General features: G+C 36.4%; 1 protein-coding gene across 4 annotated transcripts in view; it reads right to left on the reverse strand.

Moving 5' to 3' along the window:
• Window positions 1–352: 352 nt before the first annotated feature.
• Window positions 353–24,752, reverse strand: part of KCTD15 (potassium channel tetramerization domain containing 15) — a 104,078-nt gene continuing 79,678 nt past the window's right edge. For all 4 annotated transcript variants that reach the window (XM_053701491.1, XM_053701506.1, XM_053701485.1 and 1 more), the window contains exon 5: window positions 353–4,840. In XM_053701491.1, coding sequence (XP_053557466.1) covers window positions 4,688–4,840 — 153 coding nt within the window. In that variant the 3' untranslated portion in view covers window positions 353–4,687. The remainder of the gene's footprint in view (window positions 4,841–24,752) is intronic.

The raw sequence follows: 24,752 nt of genomic DNA on the forward strand, positions 1-24,752 counted from the left end.
TTTCTGGAAGAGTGTTCCGTGCTCAGGTACTCACAACAATGTGCTTCTTCTCCCTTTGAATTCACATACAGGCTGCTATAATTACAACTAAATTAAAATAGCTACATCCTTCTCAAACTTCAAAGCCCAACAGAATACAAAGACTTCTGTGATCGATTCAAAGTGTTTCAAACTGCAATACAATTGTCACATAACAGAACCAAAACAAAAATACTCTTCCAAAATGTTGTTAAAAATGATATTAAACCACACGTCAAAGCTGTTTTCAATTATTACATACATTAACTATTTCGGTGATGACTGAATAAATTTAACAAATTAATTCTTGCATATAGAAATAAATAAAACGTAATTTTTAAACAATTTTTTTTTATCATTTACTTTACAGGAATTCTTATGGCATAAAGCACTATATTTGAAATATGTATACACAATTACATGACAATATAATTTACAATAATGTATAATATACAGTTCTAAATATAATTTATTTACAGATCTGAATGCAGTGCCATATAACCCCAAATATGACAGCACCAGTATTAATAACTTTTCATGTTTCATAGAAGTAAAAAAAGTTGAATAAAATAGTTCTAAAATTGCTTGCTGGAGGAATATATAGAGATAAATTACCATTATATAAATGGACCAATATGTATAGCATTTAACTTCCCAAAGTGGGAATAGTCATCCTTCAATGAAGCTGGTGTGTTCTGCTTTTACCATCTATTCTGCCAATTGCCTACCAGTTATAAAAATGTATACAGAGATTAGAAACAAATTTTGTTTCATTCAAAAGAAGGCATTTTAAAAATGTATTATTTTTTAAAATAGGATGTTCCTATGCTGAAAAACGAATATATTTTGTTTTATACATATAGGGCATGTCCTGTCCACCAATGGAATTGTAGGACTTTTCCTTATCATCCAGTGATGATCTATCCCACAGACCAGATGAGCACAATACACAAACTTATTGTTAGTATCGGAATCTATTAAAGAAACTTTAATCTATTGTTTTTCCATGTAGAAACATATATATCAATATATAATTTGTTCAGTTTGTGTGTGTGTGTGTAAAAAAAGCATGTTTTCTTTTAGAACTATTTGATCCTTGGAATTATGTTATATACAGGATAATCTGTTTTTTTTATTATCTTCCTAAAAATTAAAGACAGTCATTTCTGCTGGGAGGCTATTCCAAGTACTTCCAAATCTTTTACCTTCCTACTTCAGAGCTTGCCCTCTTTTCCAAGAGCTTCTGTTACTAAAATAGGCTATGTTCCCAAATTTGTTAATATATTTTACATTTTCTCATATCTCTGTCATTTCTCCTCTAAGCTACACATATTAAAGTATTTAAGTAATTCAGAACTCAATGTAGTTAGGCTATTAAACAACCCTATTAAAACAAAATGGGTTTAAAAACGGTATTATATACATTAGCTTACTCCTTATGTTTGCTCTTATTTATTCTATTGCACATTCACTTGTGCATTTTATACAGTACTCAATATAATAGCGTGGAAGAATTGAATAGTGATTAACACTTAAATCAGAGACTGGGACAAAAGAATGCTACCCCCCAAAAAAAAATTTTTTAACACATCTTCAAAAACTACCCTCTCTGATTCAGGTAGAGTAAACAGTGCATGTGCTAAAACAAACAAACAAACACAAATATACAGGTTGGAAATTTTCTATCATGCATTTATAATTGCACACTTACATAATAATACAGAAGTGCTTTATTAAGTACCCTTTCAAGGGGCATTATGATATATATCCTAGATTAAGTTAAAGAATCAAAATTGTTTAGGTCATTGCTAGCAATTCCATTAATAAAAAATAATAATAATAAAAAAGTAACATTTAAAATCTCTCATATACAGAAGTGAAAATTGACGTAGCAAATGTTATTGTGGAAAAGCAGATTACTTCTTTGACTAAGATTGTTGAAAATGTTAAAACATCCATATTTTATTTGTACATTTGTTAAAACCATATAGAAGATATACAACATTTATCCGCACACATTCCACATGACGCATTTCACACTTGATCTTTGATAATATCATGTATCTTCAAGTGCAAGATGCGTCAGATGGTACATGTGCGGATTGATATTGCCTATCCCTCCATATGGTGTTATCGAGCGTAAAAGTAAAAAATTGTGGTTTTAATATTTCAGTAATACTTGGCTCAATTTAGTTTACTTTATTGCTTTGTTTTGAGCTTTGCTCTATATGAAAGAGAGTGGGTAAAAATGTTGGACAGATTCTATTTGTGGGAGCACAACGATAAGAAGTTGCACTTTTTTTGTAAATATACAGAACTGACACACACACACACACAAAAGCTTGATTGACTTGTCTGTTTTGATTCTTAAGGGGAAGTAATGTATTTAAGATGCATTGCATAAGATGCATGATAGAAAATATGTGCATTCTGTATCATCCCATGACACAAATGCTCCTCCTTTTTAGGACACACACAAAAAAAGTCTAGACATATCAATTACTTCCCACTGATAGACAATATTATTATAATTATAGTGCATTACACTGAGGGTTATTCAATTTGGAGTGAAGTTGCTTTAGCCATTTTTCTATAGATCTTTTCCAACAATAGAATCTAATGCTTTAAAGAATACATTATCAGGCCTTTTAGTGACATCGAAAATATCTCAACACTGTCAAAACAATATACTCCTGTAAACATTAATGTTTCAAATACATAACCCTGCCTTTGCATTGTTCATAAATACATTATACTTAAAGGGACACGAAACCTTAATATAAATTGGAGCTGTTTGGCTTTAGTTGGTTCCTGCACCAGGATCAGGAGAAAGCAGAAAGTAACTACTTGGGGGGAAAAGGACACACATTTGGGGAAACTTTTTTTACATAAAAATTATAAATGTCAAAAATGGTATGTATTTTCCATTGTTACTGCACCAATTTTATTTTAGGTTTTACATTCCTGTAACAGTCTAATCATATCACACCATAGCCAGTATTTAAGGCACCATCTTCAGACTTAATCATACACTGTATAGGTGGAATGAAGGTTTATATTATGCAGAGTTTTGTTAATGGGATACTTTAAATTCTTTTTTTTTTGCTGTTTTCTTAAACTACATACTTTGTTGTTAGGTGCAAAAATTGTTACTGTGCCAAACAGCTTAAGAGATCACATACTTTAAAACAAATAATTTTATTAGCCTCCTAGAATTGTCTAACAAACAAACATAGCAGCTATATTCTACTTCAAAACGAACTTATAGGGATACTAAACCCATTTTTTTTCTTTTATGATTCAGATAGGGCATGCACTTTTAAGCAATTTTTTAATTTACTCCTATTACCAATTTTTCTTCATTCTCTTGCTATCTTTTTTTAAAAAAAGCAGGAATGTAAAGCGTAGGAGCCGACCCATTTTAGGTTCAGCACCCTGGATAGTGTCGATACATTTATCCACCAATAAGAAAGCGTAATCCAGGTTCTGAACCCAAAATGGGCCTGCTACTGAGCTTTACATTACTGCTTTTTAAATAAGGTTAGCAAGAGAACAAAGATAAACTGATAATAGGAGTAAATTAGAAAGTTGCTTAAAATTGCATGTGTGATCTGAATCACAAAAGAAAAACATTTGGGTTTAGTGTCACTTTAAATATTCAGGAGGGAAAAGGCCTTTTTAAACCTAAACCATGCAGCTTCAATCATATATATATATTTTTTTTAAATCTAATCTACTTATACAGTGCATGATGAATACAGGTGGCAACGTCCCTTTAAATTAGTGTATAAAAAAACATTATGGAAAGCAGATTCTGCAAATGTTACCAAACTGCTATATTAAATTAAAATGAATGTTTTGCTGACACTGGTCTTTCATGATGCTACAAAAAAAAAAGTTTCTTAAAACTTACTAGGTTATCCAATTAACCTTATTAGACTGTTTCAACCCTTTTGCAAAACATTGTAATGTATCAAAAGATATCTTAAAGATCAAGATATGATTTAACAGATGTTTTTGTTTCATTAAAGATTTGATTGAATTGGCTTTATAAACCAATTTACTTAACAGGTAGATATGCAAAAAATAGACAGCTGCTTACATACATTTTCTAGACATATATTCCCATGGATGATTTCTTTTTTTTTTTTAAATATGACCACTTCTTTCTTGGTTTCCTCAAGAACCTAAAACAGTATCCACACTGAAGTCTTTAGAGATAATTCCGTTTGAAGATTTTATAGGCGGACAACGTATCCTCAACATCCAGTCTGAGGGACGGAAAGGATGGCTACAGGTAGGAAATTGTTCAGTGCAGCACATTTTGCTCTCTCCTTGAAGTTTGGCATTTTCACAACAATTTCTTTGTCAAGAAAACTGTCAATTTTCACCATTTTCACTATTTTCAGAGGCTTTGCTTTAGTTAACAGCACAGCTGTCAAAATGTAATAATATTCTCACAGAACCATGTGCATTGAGTGCCCACGATGGCTACAAAATGAGATGTGGTTGTTTTTTTCCTCCCCAAATGGCTATAGTAAAAGTACATTTATCACAGACTGGCAACAAAGAGTCACAAGATGTTCATTAATACTGTTTTTAGACCCTCAAAGTTTCGCATTGAGGACTGTTGAACACTTCTATGGTTACAGATGCAGCTTTTGCCATATCAGTCCAGAGGCTCCTGTTTTATTCGCATCATGTTTGGCTGCACGCGTCTATCTTCTCGGCATAGTACGTATTCACTAAATTGTGAAGAGTCAACACCACCTCCACATGAAGCAGCCACATTAAATCCCTTCTGGAATAGTCTCTCAAGAACCTGTAAGCAAAGAGAAAGAGGCGTTTACAGGAGATGTGAAAGAGAACATATGCCGTGAGACCAGACTTCATTTCTAGCAACATTTTCCTTTTTGCAAGTTCCTTGTTATTGCGTTAATTCTTTCACACAGGAAAAAGCAAAAGTACAGCAATAACAAAGAAACAACAACTGAAACAGCCTGATGGTAAAGATATTATCTTAAACTGGCTAATTTCAAAGCAATTAAAAATCCAATATAATAAATATTTTCTATCAGCATAAAACATTGTGACCTTTTGCAGTGTTTCAGGGAAAATAATAAATTGGTGCTAAAAGACTGGGCAACTTTAGAATAAAAAAAAAATCAAGTGATAAGATATTTTATTTGTAAACTAGACATTTTCATAAATAGTTTTTTTTGTTGAAAAGCAGAAAGGTAAGTTTAGGAGTGTGCACGTGCCTGCAGCACCATTTCCTGTTATGTAGTGATCCAGACGTGCACGCTACCTATATAGATATCCCTTCAACAAAGAATAGCATGAGAATGACGCATATTTGATCAATTGGAAACTTTTTAAAATTGTATTCTCTATCTGAATCATGTAAGAATTTTTTTTTGTGTTATATCCCTAGAATTAATAATTGGAAAATGTATTTAAAATTTGTAGGCCAACAAGAATATTAAAGGGACAGTCTACACCAGAATTTTTATTGTTTTAAAAGATAGATAATCCCTTTATTACCCATTCCCCAGTTTTGCATAACCAACACAGTTATATTAATATACTTTTAACCTCTGTGATTATCTTGTATCTAAGCCTCTGCAAACTGCCCCTTTATTTCAGTTCTTTTGACAGACTTGCAGTTTAGCCAATCAGTGCCTGCTCCCAGATAACTTCACGTGCACGAGTACAGTGTTATCTATATGAAATACATGAACTAACACCCTCTAGTGGTGAAAAACTGTTACAATGCATTCTGAAAAGAGGTGGCCTTCAAGGTCTAAGAAATTAGCATATGAACCTCCTAGGTTAAGCTTTCAACTAAGAATACCAAAAGAACAAAGCAAAATTGGTGATAAAAGTAAATTGGAAAATTGTTTAAAATGACATGCTCTATCTGAATCATGAAAGTTTTTTTTGGCCTAGACTGTCCCTTTAAGCAACATTTTTTTTTTTTTTACATATTTCTATATAATTGTAAAAAACAAACAAACAAAATAAAAAACAACACACTAGCATATTCAATTAAATAATTGTCAAATTAGTTTTTTGGCAAACCTTTCTGATTAGCGATGTTTAATATTCTTACTGTCAAGTGCGCTTATGTCCCTATTCTTTCTTATATTACACATAATTAAAATACAAATCTATTACTTGTCAAAGCATTGGTGTAGAAGTTGGTGGCAGCAAAAGGGAGAGATCACTACTCAGTCTTTTCGGCTCAAATTAAACTGGTAAAACAATTACCTAAACCCCTTTACAAGTTGCACGAAATTACAACTCCCTAAACTTTCTGTGGAGTACCCTGAAGAAACCTAAAAATGCTACAATTAAGTACAAGCTTTCAGAATGGCTGCACTATATATTACATGTCTCATACTGTTTCCTTTCCGTGGTCTTATCCTCTAATAAATGTGTCCAACCTTTTCACAAGAAACATAAGCAAGTCTTTACATTTTAAAATAACACTAATATGGCAGTGTCAGTTGTGTACTTGCTAATAATGCTTGCAGGCTGATAAGGACAACTTCCAAAGCTGCATTAGTGAAGAGGGACACACCTATACAAGTTTATTCAGTAGTGCTGATTGGCTCAATGATCATGTCTGCTCAGGACCAGCAGTTCTTTGCGGCTCCTGAGCAGTACTTCAACTTTATGTTTAACCCCTTTGTGAGGTTAAGCACATAACACACAAAATGAATCAATTAGAATTAAAAACTTTTAATGAACCTGTGAAATTGCCAATAGTTACTGTATCCCCAATCCTGGGCCGTATAACCATAGCGGAAACTGCTGCAAGCTTCATCATGTAAACCGTATGAAAAATAAATAATTGAATACCACAATGCTGATCATAATCTACATTTTCTATATGAAATATAAAAGTAGACTTATACCAGGGCAGAGGTCAACAAATGTATTTGAAATTAACAAGCGATATACTGTACATAATATTTGGTAGACATTGAATGATTTTATCCACAGATATATATATCCAAAACCTGATAAACCAGAAAAAAAAATCGTATGTGTTACCTCGAATGTATCAAGCACTGTGTTACAGAATTTTATAAGTGTACAGAAAACTTTAGACTTACAATTATACTAAAGGAATACGAAACCCAAAATGTTTCTTTCATGATTCAAATAGAGCATATAATTTTAAACAACTTTCTCATTTACCTCTATTATCAAATCGTCTTCATTCTTTTGGTATCTTTTGTTGAAAAGCAGGAAGTTAAAGGGACACTGTACTATAAAATGTGTTTCCTTTAATTTGTTCCAAATTCTTATATTTACTGCAGAGTATTAAATGTATGGGAAAATGTTCCTTCATTTATATGTCTGTATTTGAAAAAGATGTTTTTTCTTAATAAAACAATGACCTATGGCATGCCCTTAACCTACAAGTCAAGCAGACCTGTTACTACCTTTTTATTTTAAAGGGACACAAGTCAAAATAAACTTTTATGATTCAGATAGAGCATGCCGTTTTAAGACACTTTCCAATTTACTTTCATTAACACAATTTGCACAGTCTTTTTATATTCTCACTTTCTGTAGAACATGAGAATACTGAGCATGTGCACAAGCTCACATGGTATACTAGTCTCCGATTGGCTGATCTCTGTCACATAATACAGGGGGTCGGAAAATGGGAGATTTTTTTTTGTCAGAAACAAAATCTACTGCTAATTTAAAATTTAGAGTAAGTGCTATTGTATTGTCTTTTTATGATGTAATTGTTTATTATGTAATTCTACTACGTTGAGTGGTCCTTTAAAAGGGACAGTCTACTCCAATTTTTTTATTGTTTAAAAAGATAAAGAATGCCTTTATTACCCATTCCCTAGTTTTGCACAACCAACATGGTTATATTAAAATACTTTTTACCTCTGATTACATTGTATCTAAGCCTTTTCTGACAGCCCCCTGATCACATGACTTTTTACTTACTATCTACTAATTTGCATGATATCCAGTTAGTGCAGTGTCTGCCACAACCCACGGGCATTAGCACAATGTTATCTATATGGTTTACATGAACTAGCACTCGCCTGTTGTGAAAAGCAAATAAAAAAGCATGTGATAAGAGGCTGTCTTTAGTGGCTTAGAAACAGACAGAAATTTAGAGGTTTAAAGGTTAAAAACTATATTAATATAACAATGTTGGTTGTGCAAAACTGGGGGGGGGAATGGGTAGTAAAGGCGTTATTTATCTTTCTAAACAATAACAATTCTGGTGTAGTCTGTCCCTTTAATTATGTAATTATGGCTGTGGGTTGAATAAATACACGCAGCTATTTCATACACTAAATATCTCCCTCATACCCCCCACTGGAAGATTAATCAGTGCCTATTGTCTCCTATTTGCAAAGCTTTTCTACAGAGAAAATATTTACTCATATTTTCAGTGTAGGTGGGAATACAACAGGGAAACACAGCTATTTCAAATAGCAAATAAAAGGTAAAGTAGCAGTTTGCAAAAAAATTAAATGCACTGGGACTTTCAGAAAAACTTAACAAAAATGCTGAATATTCTACAGTATTTTTGGCATCACTCCATTTAAACAGAAATAGAGCCTTGTTTTTTTTTCCTATTTACCTGTCAAAACATATATATATATATATATATATATATATATATATTTTTTTTGTTTGTTTTTTAAGTAAACAACCCAAGGTATTGATCTAGGCCCATTTTTTGTATATTTAATGCCACCATTTCACTGCCAAATGCGATCAAATAAATAAAAAAAATAAAACTGAAATTATTTACATACCGCTTGTGCAATCATTACATAAATGGTTGTAAAAGCTGCTCTGGGATCCCCTTTGTTCCGAAATAGCAGACAACTATGTCTTTGGCATTGCTTGGTAATTCGAAGGCCGCTAATTGCAGCTGCTTTACACACTCATATTAATACCGGCGGTGAAGGTGTTAATTAGGTAGCTTGTAAGGAAAATCTAAGCTTAAGTGTAGAGATTACCCTCTTATCTCACACTTCCCAAACAGCTCTCTTCACTCCCTCACCCCCATCTTAGGTACTGACAGACAGTTCGCCAGTATGAAAATTTAAAGTGAATGTCAAGTTAAAGATATTACCTAAAGTGAAACGATGGTTAAAAAATGAATGAGAGTTTCATTCATGAAATCGTTAGTATATACTTATCTTCAGAGCAATTTCCCTATAAACGCTGTGTGGATAATATAGCTAACACTCCGGTAGACATTTTCAGCATTTGATTGACAGATGACTCATCTGCAATCAACTAATCGTAGTTTCCCCCCCCCGGCGTTCCACCCCTATGCACAAACGTCACTGCCCGGGGGGAAACGACGATTAGTCGATTGTAGATGAGTCATCTGTCAATGAAATGCTGAAAATAGTGACTGGAGCTTCCGCTATTATCCGTGTAGCATTTATAGTGAAATTGCTCTGCAGAAAATATATTGACGATTTCATGAATGAAACTCTCATTCATTTTTTTAACTGCTATCGTTTGACTTTAGTAAATAGCTTTAAATTGACATTAACTTTAAGGCATTTGTTTTCCTGCAGTGTAGGATCCCCCTTACCCTCCAACCTCCCTGATCCCCCCCAAACAGCTCTCTAATCCTCCCACTCTATTAGCCGCCATTTTGTTTATTTTTTTATTATTATTTATTTTCTATAGTGTAATGGCCCCCCTCCTGCGATCATTAGTTAGGGCCCCCACACATCCCCACCCCATCTGTTTTCTGTACTGTAGCGCCCCTTCCCTCCCTCTCCCTTTATTTTTTTATAATTGTAGGGCCCTCCAACTTCTGCCGCCTCCCTCCTCTGAAGGACGGCCCACACGCCTCCTGGATTTCCTCCTGCTGGCACCAGCAGAGGATCGTTACATTACAAGATCACTAGATGGCAGTATTATTTCCTTTGATGTAATCCTCCAGACACCTACCTAGGTAACTCATCAACAAAGAATACCATGGGAAGCAAATTTGATAATAAAAGTAAATTGGAAAAGTGTATGTCTGAATCACAAAATAAGTTATTGGGGTTTCATATCCCTTGCATGACTTCAGTTAGAAGCAAAAAAATAGTTTTACTATTGCACATTTTGTCATTGTCAACTTGTTTCACTAGAACTCCAAATAAAACTTTCAGAGTTTAAAAAAAAATCAACATTTACCTATAAAAATAAATAAATCAACACATCGCTAATTCTGCTACTGAGCAACTTCAGTGCCATTCTATTGCCATTCAAGCCATAAAACAAACAAAAATAAACTACGTTTTTTGAACTGTAACAATAAATTTGGATCAAAGTTTGAGTTTCAGCAGATAAGTAGATTTTACCTAGCACTATAGACACTATGGGCCAGATTATGAGTGGAGCACTAATGTTTGTACGCAAGCAATAAGGGGTTAATTGTGGGTGTTTGCATGCGTCAGGTTTATCGCTCTTATTACAAGTTGAAAGTAAACATGAACGCTTGAGCGCAATTCAGGTTAACCCCGATCGGGTTAACATGTCCTCAAAGCTCTGGTTAACCGTTTTGCTAAACAAAAAAAAGCGTCACAAAACAAATCAAAAATACAACAAACAATACAGTTACTGTACACTCATAACAGCACTTATAAAATTATTCAAAAATAATATTGCACAAAAAAGTTATAATGGCTCAAAGATATGAGGTCTTAGGTATAAGAAAAAAAGGGATTTAACATTGAGATACAAACATATACATCTCTAAAGATGTATTTGTGTATGTATGTATGTATGTATGTATGTATCTATATATTTTATAATTGTATTTACAGACATATATATATATATATATATATATATATGTCTAAATACAATTATATATAAAATATATAGATAGATAGATACATATACATACATACATACAGGTAGCCCTCAGTTTACGCCGGGGTTAGGTTCCAGATGGAATGGTTGTAAATCGAAACCATTGTAAATTGAAACCCAGTTTATAATGTAAGTCAATGGGAGGTGAGGGAGATAGGTTCCAGGCCCCTCTCAAAATTGTCATACGTAACACCTAATACATTATTTTTAAAGCTTTGAAATGAAGACTTTAAATGCTAAACAGCATTATAAACCTAATAAAATAATCACACAACACAGACTTCAATTGCATTTTTCTGCAAACAGTTCTTTCTATGCATTCCAATCTGGACTGATTTATAGACAGGAAGATCTTGTTCCTTTGAAATCTGCTCGATAGCTCAGGTCTGGTTAAACTGATTAATTTAAGCTTGCTTGGCTTTGCTGCAACACAAGCTGACAGCTCCACCTTCTGGCTATTTTAATCAATGCACTGCTTCTCAATGCTTTTCAATAGCAGTCACATGACTGGAAAAAAAGGTTGTTATTCTGAAACGGTGTAAATTGAACCGTTGTAAAACGAGGGCCACCTGTACATACATACACCCATGCATTGGAGCTCTTTGCAGTTAAATTGATGAAAACATGTATATTCATTTTTAATATATATTTTAACTATGTATTTACCGCAAATATTTCACATTTCCATGTTCTGCACATAGCAGAATATGTTCTATGTATTTCTGAATAGATATTCCTATATATATATATATATATATATATATATATATATATATATATATATATATATATATATATATATATATATATATATATATATATATATATATATATATATATACACACACACACACACACATATACACATATATATATATAAAAAGAAAAAAAGAAAGGGGACAGAACTCTCAGGCCGGACCGGGTACACATCCAATGACCCTGCAACATGCACAGCCCTGGGTGCAAAAACAGTACTCTCAGGAAGCTGCACCGTCCACAGAGCCACAGGCAGTTAACCCCAGACAGGTCTGGGTGCACGTCCCAAATGGGTAAATTACAAAAAATATATACGATAATATAGCACACAGAAAAAGTCCAGCACTCACTTACAAGCTCACAACTAAGATAAAAAGTAACAATGGAAGAGTTAGTTACCGCATCTGGCCAAATGGGACAAGCCCAGGTACCATGTCAAGGTCTCTTCCAAAACCAGGGTCCCTAAACAGCCACACAATCAAACAAACTGGAAAAAAGGAAATTTATGCTTACCTGATAAATTTATTTATTTTACGATACGATGATTCCACGGATTTCATCCTTACTTGTGGGATTACGCCTCCTGTTTAGCAGGAAGTGGCAAAGAGCACCAGAGCAGAGATGTATATATAGCTCCTCCCTTCTCTCCCCCTCCAGTCATTCGACCGAAGTAAGGAAGAGAAAGGAAAAGCCAAAAGGAGCAGAGGTGACTGAAGTTTAACAAAAATAAAGACCTGTCTTAGAAAACAACAGGGTGGGCCGTGGACTCGTCATATCGTAAAAGAAATAAATTTATCAGGTAAGCATACATTTCCTTTTCTCTTACAAGATATGACGAGTCCACGGATTTCATCCTTACTTGTGGGATACAATACCAAAGCTATAGGACACGGATGAAAGGGAGGGACAAGACAGGAACCTAAACGGAAGGCACCAATGCTTGAAGAACCTTTCTCCCAAAAACAGCCTCAGATGAAGCAAAAGTATCAAATTTGGAAAAAGTGTGAAGAGAAGACCAAGTTGCAGCCTTGCAAATCTGTTTTTAAATGCCCATGAGGAAGCCACAGCCCTAGTGGAATGAGCCGTAATTCTTTCAGGAGGCTGCTGTCCAGCAGTCTCATATGCCAGACGGATGATACTCTTCAGCCAAAAAGAAAGAGAGGTAGCCGTAGCTTTCTGACCCCTACGCTTTCCAGAAAAAACAATAAATAAAGAAGATTGACGAAATTCTTTAGTCGCCTGCAAGTAAAACTTCAGGGCACGGACCACGTCCAAGTTATGCAACAAACGCTCCTTCTTAGAAGAAGGATTGGGACACAATGAAGGAACAACAATTTCCAGATTAATATTCTTATTAGAAACAACCTTAGGAAGAAAACCAGGTTTGGTACGTAAAACTACCTTATCAGAATGAAAAATAAGATAAGGAGAGTCACATTGTAACGCTGAAAGCTCAGAAACTCTACGAGCAGAAGAACGACCAACTAAAAATAAAGCTTTCCACGATAACAACTTAATATCTATGGAATGCATGGGTTCAAACGGAACCCCCTGAAGAACCTTAAGAACTAAATTCAAACTCCAGGGTGGAGCAATTGGTCTAAACACAGGCTTGATTCTGGTCAGAGCCTGACAAAAGGACTGAACGTCTGGAACATTTGCCAAACGCTTGTGTAGCAAAATCGACAAAGCAGAAATTTGTCCCTTTAAGGAACTTGCTGATAACCCCTTCTCCAATCCTTCCTGGAGAAAAGATAAAATCCTGGGAATCCTAACTCTACTCCATGAGCAGCCCTTGGATTTGCACCAATAAAGATATTTACGTCATATCTTATGGTAGATCTTTCTAGTGACAGGCTTACGTGCCTGAATCAAAGTTTCAACGACCGAATCAGAGAACCCCCGCTTAGATAAAATCAAGCGTTCAATCTCCAAGCAGTCAGTTGCAGAGAAACTAGATTCGGATGATGGAAGGGTCCCTGAATGAGAAGGTCATGCCTCAATGGAAACTTCCACGGTGGCAGAGAGGACATGTCCACCAGATCGGCATACCAAGTCCTGTGAAGCCATGCAGGCGCGATTAGAATTACCAAAGCCCTCCCCTGTTTGATCCGTGCAATCACCCGGGGAAGGAGAGCAAACGATGGAAACACATAAGCTAGGTTGAACGACCAAGGCACCGCCAAGGCATCTATCAGTTCGGCCTGAGGATCCCTCGACCTGGATCCGTATCTTCGGAGCTTGGCATTCTGACGAGGCGCCATCAGATCCAATTCCGGTCTGCCCCATCTGAGAATCAGGGTGGCAAAGACCTCCAGATGTAGTTCCCACTCCCCCCGGATGAAACGTTTGTCTGCTTAAAAAGTCTGCTTCCCAGTTGTCCACTCCTGGGATGTAGATTGCTGACAGATAACAAGAGTGAGCCTCCGCCCACCGAATTATCTTGGATACTTCTTTCATCGCTAAGGAACTCTTTGTTCCTCCCTGATGATTGATGTAAGCCACAGTTGTGATGTTGTCTGACTGAAATCGGATTAACTTGGCCGAAGCCAACTGAGGCCAAGTCTGAAGCGCATTGAATATTGCTCTCAATTCCAGAATGTTGATTGGAAGTAGAGACTTCGACCGAGTCCACACACCCTGAGACTTTAGGGAATTCCAGACTGCGCCCCATCCCAGTACGCTGGCGTCCGTGGTCACTATCACCCATGAGGGTCTGCGGAAGCATGTCCCTTGGGACAGATGATCCGGCGACAACCACCAAAGAAGAGAGTCTCTTGTCTCCCTATACAGATCTGTCTGAGGAGACAAATTTGCATAATCTCCATTCCACTGTCCGAGCATACTCAGTTGTAGAGGTCTGAGATGAAAACGAGCAAAGGGAATGATGTCCATTGCCGCCACCATCAATCCAATTACCTCCATGCACTGAGCCACTGATGGCCGAGGATTGGACTGAAGTGCTCTGCATCTATTCAGAATCTTTAACTTTCTGACTTCCGTCAAAAAGATTTTCATGGACAAAGAGTCTATTAGAGTTCCCAAGAAAGGAACCCTTGTCTGAGGAACTAGAGAACTCTTCTCTAGATTCACCTTCCACCCGTGAGACAATCGTGAAAGAAGAAACCTTCCCCTTGGAAAGGAGTTTTTGAACTCCAGTTAATATCCCTGGGACACGATTTCTAGTGTCCAGGGATCCTGGACGTCTGTTATACAAGCCTGGACAAAGAGAGAAAGTCTGCCCCCAACTTGATCCGGTCCCGGATCAGGGGCCGTCCCTTCATGCTGTCTTAGTAGAAGCAGCAGGCTTCTTGGGTTGCTTACCCTTGTTCCAAGTCTGATTGGGTCTCCAGACGGATTTGGCTTGTGCAAAGTTCCCTTCCTGTTTAGTGGAAGCGGGGACTCCCTTGAAATTTCGAAAGGAACGAAAATTACTCTGTCTACCCCTCTGCTTAGATGTTTTATCTTGGGATAAGAGATGGCCCTTACCTCCCGTAATGTCAGAAATAATCTCTTTCAAGTCAGGCCCGAAAAGAGTCTTCCCTTTGAAAGGAATAGTTAAAAGCTTGGATTTAGAGGACACATTCGCAGACCAAGACTTCAACCATAAAGCTCTGCGCGCTAAAATGGCAAAACCTGCATTCTTAGCCGCTAACTTAGCGATCTGAAAAGCAGCGTCAGTGACAAAGGAATTAGCCAATTTTAAGGCCTTAAGCCTATCCATTATTTCCTCTCAGTCTTCAGAGATTCTTCCAAAGCATCAAACCAAAAGGCAGCCGCAGTTGTAACTGGTACAATACAGGCCGTCGGTTGTAAAAGGAAACCTTGAAGAACGAATAGCTTTTTTAGCAGACCCTCCAACTTTTTATCCATAGGGTCTTTGAAAGCACAACTGTCCTCAATAGGAATAGTTGTCCGCTTAGCTAATGTAGAAATAGCTCCCTCCACCTTAGGGACTGTTTGCCAAGAATCCCGTACGGTGTCAGCTATAGGGTACATTTTCTTGAACATAGGGTAAGGGGAAAACGGGATATCCGGTCTTTCCCATTCCTTGGTAACAATCTCCGAAATTCTCTTAGGAACCGGAAAGGTATCTGAGTAAGCAGGGACTTCCAGATATCTGTCCATCTTACACAGTTTCTCTGGAGGAACCACAATAGAGTCACAATCGTCCAGAGTCACTAAAACCTCCCGAAGTAACAGGCGGAGGTGTTCCAGCTTAAATCTAAAGGACATGACATCCAAATCAGTCTGGGGCAATGCACTACCTGAGCCAGATAGTTCCCCCTCAGACAGACAGAATCTCCTTACCCTCCAATTCAGAGGACTGGGAGGGTACATCAGAGATAGCCATCAAAGCATCCGAAACTACAGGGACCCCCTGCGTTTCTGCCCTGCTACGTTTGCCTTGTAACACTGGCAACTTAGACAAAACCTCTGTGAGGGTAGATGACATAATTGCAGCCATATCCTGCAAAGTGAAGGAAGCAGACGCCGTAGCAGAGCATGGCGTAGCTTGTGCGGGCGTTAAAGGCTGCGACGCTTGGGGAGAAGATTGCGGCAAACCCTGAATCACATTGGCTTGAGAATCATCTTGAGACATATCCTTATTGAAAAAAAAATTCTCTTTACAATGTAAGGCTCTCTCAACACAATTGTCACATAGTGTGACAGGTGGTTCCACAATAACATCCAAACACATAAGACACGTATTTTGTTCAAGGTCATCCATGATAACCTGAGCAAAAAAAACAAACTTGGTCAAATCTGATAAAAAAAAAATGTATGTACTGTATCTTTAAGAACTTAAGTATAGTTGATATGGATTATTGAATCCTGATGAAATAGTCAATAAAGCAAAAAAAGGGTTAATAACCACTAAATCAGTAAAAAATAGAGCAGTTTCACTTTTTTTAAAAAAACGCCCTCTTTATTTTTGTCAAAAATCAGTTCCGCTGCGGCTCCTACCTTCCTGGAACACCACACTGTCAGTCTAATACACTTGAATGATCCCCACAAGTGCGCACAGAAAAGAACCGAAGCGGCCATCAGAGAAAGGAAGATGCGCTGTCAGAGCGAGTGGAATTAAGCCCCACCCATCATGGGCGTGATTCAAAAACGATTCACCGTAAAACCGCCATAGAAAAAAACAACCACCTTACACAGGGCCATTACAGTGAACAAACATTTAGTTCCACCTGTTACCCCTCACACCGGAGCATTACAATAAACATCCCCAGCGTCAGCCCAATGCACAGTTTTTCTCTGTACACACACATTCCCCAGTGCCTCTAGCGCTTGTCCTCCATGCTAGACTGACTGGCCCATATTCCATAATAGCCCAAATCGGCTACTTACATATACCCCAGTGCTTTTAGGAGATACTCTAATGTCTGAGTATGGATAACCCATAGGTATATAACAGGGCAGTACAGTTAATCTAAGACACCCAGAATAAAAACTGCACTTACCTCTGTGCTGAAGATACAGCATAATTATTCCACAGTATCAAGAGGTCCTGTCTTCCTCCTGAGGTTCCTGTGAAAAGGCAGAGTCTTGGTTACATTCTCACAAGACCATGTACGGATAATGCAACAGAATATGGGAGGCGCAGTGGATACAAAAATCCCCCAGTTCCCATAGTCTAGAAGACTACTCAGAGCTGCTCTGTAAGAAAAAACAGCACCATCGGTACCGTTTGAAAATAAAAAACTCTTGATTGCAGAATCTAAACCAACACCTCACTTTACCTCTTCCTATCACTAACACAGGCAAAGAGAATGACTGGAGGGGGAGGGAAGGGAGGAGCTATATATACAGCTCTGCTGTGGTGCTCTTTGCCACTTCCTGCTGAACAGGAGGCGTAATCCCACAAGTAAGGATGAAATCCGTGGACTCGTCATATCTTGTAAAAGAAAAATCTTCCATTGTTACTTTTTATCTTAGTTGTGAGCTTGTAAGTGAGTGCTGGACTTTTTCTGTGTGCTATATTATCGTATATATTTTTTGTAATTTACCCATTTGGGACGTGCACCCAGACCTGTCTGGGGTTAACTGCCTGTGGCTCTGTGGACGGTGCAGCTTCCTGAGAGTGCTGTTTTTGCACCCAGGGCTGTGCATGTTGCAGGGTCATTGGATGTGCACCCGGTCCGGCCTGAGAGTGCTGTCCCCTTTCGTGTTTTGTATATGTCTGGGGAGATTACATAAACCCGCGCACCCTTCATTTTTTCCCAGTTTGTTTGACCGTGAGTCTGCATTGTGTGGCTGTTTAGGGACCCAGGTTTTGGAAGAGACATTGACGTGGTACCTAGGCTTATCCCATTTGGCCAGATGCGGTAACTAACTCTCCCATTGTTGCTTTTTATCTTAGTTGTGAGCTTGTGAGTGCTGGACTTTTTCTGTGTGCTATATTATCGTATATATATATGTAACGAGAACTTGCACTCACTGGTCTTTCCTTCAAAAACACTAATTTAATGAGTGTTTTTTAAGGAAAGACCAGTGAGTGCAAGTTCTCATTACTTTTATGCATTTTCCACTAGCACCCTGGCAGGCTGACTTGGAAGTGAGAGTGCTCATCTATGGGACTATATATATATATATATATATATATATACATACATACATACACACACACACATACACACACATATATACATATACACACACATACATACATATTTATGTAAATATATAGGTATAGATATATAATTGTACCAAAATACCATCATATAAATGTAGAAATATGTATTTATTAATAAATAGAATATATTCTTCTATGCAAAGAACATTGTAATGTGAAAGATTCATATTTTCATGTCGGGTTATCGCACATGAGAATATGCGATCGGGTTTTTGCGCAAGTAGGGTTTTTCCCCCATTGACTTCTATGGGGGAATACGTGAACGTGCACGTGATATACCAACTTAGTTTTGTATGCTTGACGAGTTCGAGCGTGACTGAAAACAGTTTACTTTTAACTTATAAGTGCAACCTGACGCAACCAACAATTTTACTTCTAGCGCAGTTAACCCTTGAGTTTGAGCGTTTAATAGCACTTCCCTTGTAATCTGGCCCTCTGCGTTTTATTATGACTCCAATATTTTAGATTTATCTTTCAGTTTTAAAGTTATGATGTAACAGTAGTGATCAAAATATTAGTTGCATATTTTTGTTAGGTTACCTGTTTAAGCAGTTTGAATGGGCTTCTGCATTTAGCGCAAACCCAGTACCAATATTAAACAGGATATTAAATAGTTGTTAAAATACTCTGGGCAATTTTTATAGAACATCTTTTTTATTTTTATATTTTAAAAAGGGAAAAAGTGCAGAGATCAATTTTTTTTAAGTCCTCACCGCAGGCACCATCATTTAATTATGAGCAAGACATAAATTATGCATTTATACATTGTTGCTTTCTTTAGAAAATGGCAGAGCATTTTTTTTAAAACTCAGTCTAATATGCTAGGGGGCATTTGTTGAGAAAAGAAAACCTTGCGGCAATGCATTGATGAAAAAAAATTAGCATTTGTTAGAAAACCACTGTCATTGCATCTAGTTAAGGATGTTCCCTCCCCCATTTTAATTTTCCAAATCTGTTTACCTAAAGTCCTTGCTTTCGGCAGTGTGGTCTTAAGTAAACAAGACCCTTTAAAGAGATGTAGGTGCTTTTGAAAAGAAAAAAAAAAGCACAATGGAGAGTTAGTAATAACTAATATGTCATGCAGTCTGCACTTTCATGTGTCCCCTCTTAAATGGAGGTATGGAAATCCCAAACAATAGGAGTTTGGTGCATATAACACCAAAAAAAGAAGTTTTTTTTAGTTATTTGCTTAGTGACACCCCCACTTTCCCCTAAAACCTTCCTATTTAAACTTCTGTAACTTACATGAAAAGACTGCCTTTTATGCAAATACGTTTTCTGGCTTGTATAAGAACTATTATTTCTTCCAGAAATCACCTAAAATCTGGAATAAATAATTATAATAATAAAATATTATAATAATATAATAATATTCATCATTATATTAACTAAAGCTGGAAAAATAATCAATATAGTATACCAGAAAGGGAAAAAGATACTAGTCAATTGAATGTTAGAGGGACAAAATCTTATTTTTTTTTACTCCCCCTCTACAATTTTTTTTTTTTTTTTTTTAACTAGGACCTGTAGAATAGTGGAAATTTCCATCCCTGTTAATGATAAGATGATTATTATTAATAATAATGTAAAGTATGCACTTAAAGGATTATCGCTCCTGTGTTAATGTATTCACAGCATAGTATTTGAATCTCTGGCGCCCCTAAACTGGTTTTTCAGGCTCCTAAATGTTTTTCCTTCAAGTGACATCACCAAGATCATATGCTCTCGGTATCACTTGACCACAAACACGCTGATTAATTATCTGCTGAAGAAGATACTATGAATCCCAAGCTCACGCATGTGTATAACATATGGGATACAAGAGATTGGGCAAGAAAATTAAAAGGGCTGTGTTTCAACTTTGGGGATGCAAGAAAGTTTAGAGATTCACTTAAAGGGCCACTAAAGTCAAAATTAAAAGTTTCATGATTCAGATAAAGCATGCGATTTTAATAAAAACACTTTCCAATACACTTCTATTATCAAAAAGTGCATGTTATTGCTCACTTTCTAAAGCTCTAGCTCCTGCTGAGCATGTACAAAAGTGCACAGTATGTGTGTGTGTGTGTATATATATATATATATATATATATATATATATATATATATATATATATATATATATAAACAGTAAAGTAAAAATAACTGCAACATCCAAAATGTTTCAAAGTAAATTGTTTAAGCCTTTAAATATTGAAACAAAGTTCTGATTCCGGAGGGTACAGTATTCATTAACCAATATGAAACAAAAGTACTGATCCAATAGAGGTTCCCCCTACACACGCCCTGTGCATTTAATAGAAGACAGCAATTAACAGCCCAGTAATGCAGTGTTTCACAGCTCTAGAGCATAGCAGATTTATGTATATTTAAACTACACACAGGTATAAGGTAAACAATCAGGGGGAAACCGTGTTCCCAGGAGGCACTACCGCCTCAACTCACCACCCCACGGGTGCACCGATTGACCTCTTGTCTGGTGTGTATATTCAGCGTCCCTTAGGCATCACAACTCTAGAGCTGGCTTATCCAAACAGCTGTGGCGTCTTCGGCAGAGCGTCCCACTATGCGGGAGGGGGTGTGTTCCGATCCTCTGACATCATGTGGTTTCCGTAAACCAATTGGAGAAGAGATCTGTATTACTTGAAAAAGGCCTCCGTGAACTTTGGAGCTGACCTTTGTCACTGAATACAGTCAGGAATATGCCGATATATGTAAAATTATTAAAAAACATTTTTCATTTTTGGCGGCTGATGACAAACTGGAGCATTGTATTGCTCAAGGTCTGCGCTGTTCCTATAGAAAAACAACTACACTTGGTAACTTACTGTCTCCCTCTGTTCTCCCTAAAACTGACAGGGGACAAAGTTCCTGGCTGACCCATAAAGGCACCTTCAAGTGCCTAAATAAATGTAGGGTGTGTGAATATGTAATACAGTCTGATAGTGTCAGATCTGAAGCTACTGGAGAGGTTTATTCCATACAGTCTTGCCTCAAATGTACCTCCACGTATGTAGTTTATGCCCTGAGTTGCACTAGTTGCCACCTACAATACGTTGGGCTCACGACCACCGAGGTAAAAGTACGTATCCGAAATCACTTGTCCACAATCCAGGCAGGTGTTGCGTCTACTCCCTTGGTGCAGCACTTTGCGAAACACCACCAAAAAAGTGTGGAAACACTTAGGTGGCAGGCCATTGAGAGAGTGTTTTGTCCGCCTAGAGGGGGCAATAGAGACAGACTACTGCAGAAGAGGGAAATGTTCTGGATTTTTAAATTACAAACGCGTGTACCGAAGGGTCTAAATTCGGAATATGATTTGATCAATTTTTGGGAGTAATATCCCTTCCCTCTTCTGCAGTGGTCTGTCTATGCTTTCCTAATAATGTGTTCAGTAAATGCCCATGTTTCAGTTCATATTATAGCATCTTTAAACATCTTTAAGAGCCCCTGGTTCCCTGTACTACACCACATTAGGTTCACCATAAAAGGTCTACCTATAATATATCCAATACCAACAGCTTTCTGATCTCTATCCTCTTTGTCCGATAAATTTAAATACTTAATTAATTTTTTGGATTTTATATGGAATGTTCTAGATATAAATCTTTGTTCACATTTCTTAGTCACATTAGTCAAGTACAGTCTAGGATAATAATCTAGTTGAGTACAGTTTAGATTATTATTATTATTATTCTTCCCAATTCTTTAGGTTATACCAATAGACGATTAAGAAACATACTTCTTGAATTTTTTTAAAGTGTATACTAGTGAGATTAACCTGTCGATAAATATCGTATAGGAACTATAGAATTATTTATTCTACTATGAACTTAAAGGGTTAACATCAACATTATTATTTTAATATCTAATGTTTTATTTACTAAGTTCATCTTAAATCTCTACATTGTATATAAGCAAGTAGTATAGTAATTTATGTAATAACGTCGGTTACCTAGTATTGATTAGATTTAATTCTTAGAAGGGCAATATACACATTCATATATGTATGTAAATTAAAGTTGGTTCCCAAAGGGTTAACCTTTACACAACACGCCTTCAATTTTAAACCAATCAAAGAGTTCCTGTTGCTTTTTAAGAAACACAGGTGCACAGTCCTTTAGCTATGATTACGGCCTGAGGGCCGAAACATGTTAGCGGACACTCGTGTTGTGTACTTGTGATGACCCCTGGAGTGTTTTAATGTTTTCTACAATAAAGATGAAGTTTTATCTATATTGACCGTTGTCTGCAAAATTCTTCCTTTTGCTATATATATATATATATATATATATATATACACATACATACACACACACACACATATATATACACACACACGTTTTGGGATTGGTTGATAAGCTGATTTCTAACCCGTTGAAGGCTGCATGTTATCTCAGTGCATTTTTTCACATTTAGACACTGCTAGTTTGTGTGCGCCATATAGATAACGTGAGTCAGCACTGATTGGCTAAACTTCAAGTCTGTCAAAAGAACTGAGATAAGGGGCAGTCTGCAGAGGCTTAGATACAAGGTAATCACAGAGGTAAAAAGTGTATTAATATAGTACAGTGTTGGTTATGCAATACTAGGGAAGAGGTAATAAAGGGATTATCTTTTTAAACAATAAACATTTTCATGTAGACTGTCCCTTTAACTTTGAAATATGCCAGAAATCTCTGGTCTATAGTTTAGATGTGGATGATTTTTGAACCCTACTGGCAAACTGCTACTAAAAAGAGCAATCCCCATGATTTCTCTTACCTAAAGGAACATTATACCATAATTGAAGCTGGAACTATTTGTCCTTAAAGGATGGTGGGAATAAACATTTCATGTATGTTTATTAAAAAAAATATACATTTATAAGCCTTATTTTCCTTCCAATTCAGCTCTTTTCTGATGCCCTTGATATAATGCAGGATTATACTAATGTGATTTAACTACAAAGAACATATTTTATATGATATCCTCCTTAAAAAGAAGAAGTGATCACTATTATCTCTACAAAAAAAGACAGGCAATAGTATAGTTCATTTTATAGTAATATCTATGATGTGCGGAATATTGTGATTGTAAATGCTAGGCTTTGCAATGCACAGCTCAAGTAAATCAAAAGTTGCATCAGTCACCTCTTCTAGACCATATGCATGTATGCATTTATTTTATGGTTCTAAGTATGTTGTTGCATCTGTTGTACAGCAGATGAGAACCACTGAGAGGTAATGTAACCTATATTATTAAAGGGACATTAAACACTATGGCCATTCCATATGAAATTTACCAATGAAGAGGCACTTTCAACCTCAGAGTCTTTTAATATTCTTTAAATTTTACTGAAAGAGCCACCTGAGGTACATACCTCAGGTGGCTCTTTCAGTATGCCAAATAAAAAGGTTCAGGACCTTGTTGATTTGAAATGGAATGACCCACTAAATAAATGTATAAGCATAGTATTGAGGTTAATCCACGCCTCCCTCTAGCCATGGGTGCCTCCATGTTGAAATCTAGCTTTTACTGCATTCCAGTGCATACGACATTGCACATGCACAGCAACTCTACAGATACATGCAGTGTAACCTACATTCCGAAATGGAGGCATCTATAATTAGAGGTGCATGAAATGTATTTAGTGTGTATTGCCCCTTTAAGGACTTAGGCAAAAATGTAAAAGGTTAATATATAACATAACTGGTGTGTGTCTGAAAGTTAGAAATAGGAGTCAGGAGTAACTGTTGTATACAAGAGCAAACAGAATATGCTTACAGCTAAAATGTAATCAGAACAAAAGCCTCTTTACATATATTAGAATTCCTGTGCAAAGACACTAAATGGAAGATCTTTACATTTTTGTCTTCCCTTTTTTAAGCAGTTCAAATTCATTAGTATAAGCAGCATTTTTGGAGCTGGTAAAACTGCTTGAATTACTGAATGGTATTACAGCAAAAGCTAGCTGAATAATTAAAGGAATATGAAGTCCAAAAATTTTATTTTGTGATTCAGACAGAGCATACAGTTTTTAAAAAGTTTCAAATGTACTTCTATTATCCAATTAGCTTTGGTCCTATGATAGTCTGTGTTGAAGAGATACCTAGGTTGGTGTCTGGAGCAATAGATGGCAGGAAATAGTGCTGCCATCTAGTGCTCTTGAAAATGGATAACATTCTTGACAAACTGCTGCCATATAGTGCTCCAGAAACAGTACGTCTCCTAATCATAGGTCCATGCTTTTCATCAAAAGATACAAAGAGAATGAAGACAAATTGATAATAAAAATAAATTGTAAAGTTGTTTTACACTGCAAGCCCTATCAAAATCATAAAAAAAAATTTTTGTGTTTCATATCCCTTTAAGTGAGTTTTTTGAATGGGATTTTTATAAGGATGTTCATATACCTTCATGGAAGCAAGACATATACAGCAGACACATGTAAAACACAATACCTAATTGATTT

This window comes from Bombina bombina, chromosome 1 (assembly GCF_027579735.1).
Source record: "Bombina bombina isolate aBomBom1 chromosome 1, aBomBom1.pri, whole genome shotgun sequence".
NCBI lineage: Eukaryota > Metazoa > Chordata > Amphibia > Anura > Bombinatoridae > Bombina > Bombina bombina.